Source organism: Lipotes vexillifer, unplaced genomic scaffold (assembly GCF_000442215.2).
Source record: "Lipotes vexillifer unplaced genomic scaffold, Lipotes_vexillifer_v1.1 scaffold575, whole genome shotgun sequence".
Lineage (NCBI taxonomy): Eukaryota > Metazoa > Chordata > Mammalia > Artiodactyla > Lipotidae > Lipotes > Lipotes vexillifer.
In genome coordinates, this window is record NW_006780198.1 from 3253547 (window position 1) to 3259158 (window position 5612).

The 5612-nt window shown below is 45.1% G+C and overlaps 1 protein-coding gene across 2 annotated transcripts in view; it reads left to right on the forward strand.

The window, feature by feature from the left end:
* CA6 (carbonic anhydrase 6) overlaps window positions 1-5612 on the forward strand; it is a 20104-nt gene that overhangs the window by 6655 nt on the left and 7837 nt on the right. For both annotated transcript variants that reach the window (XM_007453314.1, XM_007453313.1), the window contains exons 3-5: window positions 1628-1776; window positions 2385-2477; window positions 5462-5531. In XM_007453314.1, coding sequence (XP_007453376.1) covers window positions 1628-1776; window positions 2385-2477; window positions 5462-5531 — 312 coding nt within the window. The remainder of the gene's footprint in view (window positions 1-1627; window positions 1777-2384; window positions 2478-5461; window positions 5532-5612) is intronic.

Below are 5612 nucleotides of genomic sequence, written 5' to 3' on the forward strand. Positions count from 1 at the left end.
TTCAGCAGATTGATTTTTGGGAGGACAGATATTTGGCCTCACCTTTGCAAAAGCACAGTGTTAAGCCCAGAATTGCTGCCGTTTTTCAATCTGGCCTGTGCGATTCTATTGACACAGCTTGAGAATTGAGACATTCTGTCTGCAGGGAATTGCTTGCTTGCAGGGAAACATGCTTGTCTGGATCTCTGTTATTGCTCCTGTGGTACTAACTCTTCTCAGCTCTCCAATCTCTGGGAACAGATGACTGCATATCTCCTCTGAAAACCTCTTCCATTTTTCTCATGTGAGCAGTGATTTTTGAGGCCGGCTACAGTTTAAGCACTAAATACAAAGCACTTGTTCTGCCAAAGGGCATGTAAAAATCTTTGAGGCTGGATTTCTGCCTTCTGGCATATTATGTTATGAATTTCATCACAGCTTCCTGTTGCTTTCAATAATTTGGAAGGGGTCATTTGACAGATATCAAATACCTACTATCTGCTCTTTAAGAAAATTTACTTGTTTATAACCATCTTCGATGACTTTAAATAGAAAAACCTTGTTAACAGGAGAGATGCTGACTGTCCCTTTTCAAGTCCTAAATTATACCCTCATAGATATTTTTCTTGGTGATTTTCTGGGGTCACTCTCCATGTCTCCCTTTTGCCTGGGTCATTCCAAAATATAGAGATTTCTCTAAGACCTAAGCCAGTGGAATGAACAAGGCAGCTGTCTCACCAAAGTAACCTCCCTGTAGAAAGTCTGTGGGGCACAAGGCAAAAGGAAGCTGGAAGAGTGATCCATTTTCCCATCGGCAAGAACCTAACGTTTGAAAGCATCTGTTGATGATCACATCAAATTCAATCCCAAGCCAAGAGTCTGTGTGTTCCCTGACTTGCCGCAGAATGTGGTCTTTTGTCTTCTGAAGACAAGTTGAAGCCTATAATGGTGATGTCCCGTCCAGGCCCAGTTCTGGTCCAGCTCTGCCCTGACCAATGAACTGAGTGACTCTGCAAATCTTTCTACCAAGGTTGGCTTCCTTGTCCATAAAATAAAAGTATTGAAGCCCCGCAGGGATGCTACTTTCTACGAAGTGGGATGGGTTGTTAGCTGGTCTAGTTCTAGAAGTCGATATGGGACGAAGATTTTAACCACATCATAGAGAAGATAATGACCTCAACTTGACCTTACAGAGTACTCACGTAAAGTAATCAAAATAGTCTCAAGAGGCCCCACTTCCTATCCCTACCCTGTGGGCAAATTCCAAAATTGGCCAGAGGTGGAGAGTGGATTCTGATTTCCACACTCATTAGCCCTGTTTTTTCAGGGCTCCCCCGCTTCTTTAGGGCTAAAAAGCTGGACCTGCCACTTGGTGGTCCTGCCCCTGACCTTCTGGTCCTGGGTGGGAGGGTGCGTGCCCTGGGACAAGTGCCTGTCCAGCCCAGCTTACTCAGTGGACTGGTCACCATCCTTCCCCATGTGCCAGGTGCCCCCTCTCTATTGGTCACCCTGCTCATGGCAGTCTAGGCCTGTCTATAGTACCAGCTTGCCCCAGGAGTGGGCAGGTGACCAGGGAAGCTGCCTCACCTGTAGGCCTGACCCATCCATGCCCATCTGCACACTCCCTGCCCCTCGTCTTCTCTTCCAGTACAGATCAGCCTGCCCCCCACCATGTGCATGATGGCTGCCGATGGCACCCAGTACATAGCCCAGCAGATGCACTTCCACTGGGGTGGCGCCTCCTTGGAGATCAGCGGTTCCGAGCACACCATTGATGGGATCAGATATGTGATCGAGGTACCCTGAGGATCCTCTTTCTTTCAAACCCCATAGTCACTTTTCTTATTAAAACAGCCAAAAAGGTTTTGTGCAGTGGTGAGTCAAGACACCCTGAGGTTGAGTTTATTTTTCATTCATTTACAACAATTCACTGATCACTGCTATGTGCTGGGGGTTTGGGCAGGGTCCCTGACCTCACAGAAGTCACCCCAACACAGGAGTTTACAGTCCACAGAGTGGGGCAAGCCCTCTTTAGTTTCAACTGGATTTCTATGTGGTAGATTTGCTGGTTCCCCCTCTTGCTTAGGATGACCACAGGTGCCCACTCTAGGGGGACCTCAGGAGAACCCAGTGGCCTCATATGATCCCTTGGACTTGTCTGCCTGGGGGAAGGTGAATTGCCATCTCCCCAGAATACCACTCATACTCTTTGCATTCTTGGAGAACTTTCTGGTCTTGATAGATCTTGTAGCCCAGAGGGAGGGAGATGGTGGTCAGAGGTGTTTATGTGGGTCAGCTGAGGTGTGGGATGGAGCATCTTTTTTTATTTTCCTCCTTCCCTGAAAACCTGAAGCACTTGAGGTTTACAGGAACTGCCCTCGACTTACACTTTCTTGCTTCCACAGATTCACGTCGTTCATTACAATTCTAAATACAAGAGCTACGATAAGGCTCAGAAAGCACCGGATGGTTTGGCTGTGCTGGCAGCTCTCGTGGAGGTAAGCTGAAACTACACATGCAAAGTTATAAATTGGTGTCGAAACAAGGTGTTAAGCGTAGACAAAAGGTCTTCCTACTTGTCCCTCCTCATCTGTTCCTGAGCTCACAATTCTTGGAAACACTCACCCAATGAAAGACCTACCCTTTTTCCAGTCCTTGCTCACAGTTACTGTGTTCCTTCTGTGTCACCAACCTCAAGGACATTGCATAACTTGGACGAGCTGACTTAAAAGAGCTGGGATCACAGAAGGGTTCACTTGACATAAACTGCTCTGAGGGCAAGAGGAAGCCTGCAACCTCCTAGACAAAGCCAACATCTCTGCATTTCTCAGAAAGTCTGGAGAGTGGGGTTTATGTCTAGGTAGCAAGAAGTGGTCAGTGAATCCAATCACCCCCAAACAAGTTTTATATTGGATAAAATTGTGAAAAACAACCATATCAGTGCTCTGGAAATGGACCAAAGACAAATAACAAAGTGAGGCATTTATTTATGATAAATGGCTAGAATTTTGAGTAAGAACAGTGGGAGTTTGTGGACGTCTTGCCTGGGGCTGTTCCCATCCCCTTCCCCTAACTTGGTCAGCAAGGTAGTTTTATCAGGGCAGCATGGACAGGAAAACCAGCAGCTTCACTGCCTGGTACAGGGGACTAATTTGATTTGGAGTAGAAGCTGAAAACCCATGCCCAGGGGGCACTGCTGGTAAAAGTAGCAAACAACCGAAAAGACAGAAAACAGAAAACTTGCAGGTTTGATAGGCTGAGATTGCGGTCCTAGTTGAGGTGAGTGGCAAGTGGCAGACCAATCAGAAATTTAACTGGGAGATGAGCCACAGGAAGGCTGTATAAGCTTCCCAAGAAACCCTGATGGAAAGTAAAGGCTGAGGCTAACTTAGTAACTGGCTGATCTTTGAATGTGCTTCTCAACCCAGATACAGATCCATCAGCAGAGGGTGCAAATCTTGGGCTCATGGGGTTTGAGCACAACCTCTGCAAAAATCATTGGCCACAAGACTATGTTGACCCTAGATGGCCCCAGGCTAAAAATTAAAAATAAGACTTAAGACCTAAGCAGGCTCATCAGCTGCTATATACTGTTGTGAGACATATCCTGCAGAAGTCCAGGCAAGTCACTAAACAGTCACATGAACAACAACAAAAGCCCCTCAGGACAATTTTTAAAAATCAGAATTCAGGGGCTTCCCTGGTGGCGCGGTGGTTGGGGGTCTGCCTGCCGACGCAGGGGACGCGGGTTCGTGCCCCGGTCCGGGAAGATCCCACATGCCGTGGAGCGGCTGGGCCCGTGAGCCATGGCCGCTGAGCCTGCGCGTCCGGAGGCTGTGCTCCGCAACGGGAGAGGCCACAACAGTGAGAGGCCTGCACACCGTTTAAAAAAAAAAAAAAAATGTTGAGGAAACAATGGCCAAATTTTCCCAAATTTGATGAAAAAACAATAATTTACCAATCCAAGAAACTCAACAAACTCCAAATCTGATAAACACCTAGACACATCAAAATCAAAATGTCAAAATTGACAAGAGAAAAAGGGTTCATTATATAGAGGGGACTGACAGTGTATTAATGGCTGACTTCTCATTAGAAGCAAGGCATCAGAAGGCAGTGGAATGACTGACGATCAGGATTCCTATGTCCAATCAACCAATCTTCAGAAATGGGGCAAAATAAAGACATTCCCAGTTAAACTAAAATTGAGATAATTGTTAACAGATCTGTCTTACAAGAAAAATTAAAGGAAATCCTTCTGGCTGAAAGGACATCACACCAGACAGCAACTCAAATCCACAGAAAGAGATGAAGACTGCCAGAAATGGTAAATATGTAGGTAAATATAAAAGACATATATATATATATACACAAACATATACATACATACACATATATATATACATATTCTTGTCTTCTTTTAATTTCTTTTTTAAAAAAACCCATAAGATTGTTTAAAACAATAATTATACCCCTGTAGTATTAGCTTTACAGTGTATGACAAAAATAGAAGAAAAAATGAGGAAGAAATAGAGCTATATTGGAACAAAGTTGCTATATTTTACTAGAATTAAGTTAGTATTTACCTGATATAGATTGTGATAAGTTGTATGTGGTAGTCACTAGAGCAACCACTAATAACTTAACATGGTTAAATGGTACACTAAAAGTATAGAACAGAGTTTAACACAAAAGGTAGAACAGAGGAACAAAAAAAGATGAGACATTTAGAAGACAAATAAATGGCAATCAGAAATCCAAGAAAGTCTGAATTTATACCCAGTGGAAGAATGGATCAGCATCACTGACTGAAAAGAACCATTGTCCATAGACCTTTTCCACAAAAAGCAACTATTCTGACTTCTAAAAAGTCAACACTCATACAATAAATAAAGGATGGCGGTGGTCAGAATTGGAGCAGTTTTGCCTTGGACATCTGGCTTTCCTTCATTCAGTCAAAAGTCCTGAGGATGAAGAAGGGAGCACTTAAGAGCAAGCCCCTGCATCACCATGAATCTGGGGACTTCCCTGGCCGTCCAGTGGTTAAGACTCCATGCTTCCAATACAGGGGGCATGGGTTCAATCCCTGGTCAGGGAACTAAGATCCCGCATGCTGCATGGCCAAAAAAACAAAAACAAACAAACAAATGAAAAAACACAGTGAATCTGACTGTGGCTGACATTGCCCAAAACAGGGTCACTGGGGATATCTTGACAGTAACTTTTGGCCATTCCTTGAGGACATCACCAGTCACCACCAAGAAGCTCTTTTCCCTGGAAGCTGCCAAAATGCTTCAGATCTTGTCTTTCTGGAAGAGACTGGTGAGCCCAGGCACTTGGTGGTAAAGAACAGCCAGATGGTCTCCCCCAGCACAAGTGGGGCATGGGTGGGCCATGTGTACAAAAGAACTGGATTAGCGGGGATAGTACTGGATGGACGGCCCTTCTCCATTAGGTGAACTGCTCTGTGTTTCTCCTGCAGGTCAAGGATAATGCTGAAAATGCTTACTACAGCAACGTCATTTCTCGCTTGAAGAGCATCAGGTATCCAGGTAAGGGAAACCAACAGCAGCTGCACGAGGGCAGAGGAATGAGTGTGAGTGTGATGGGGGGCAGGGGAGCAGGGAAGAGCG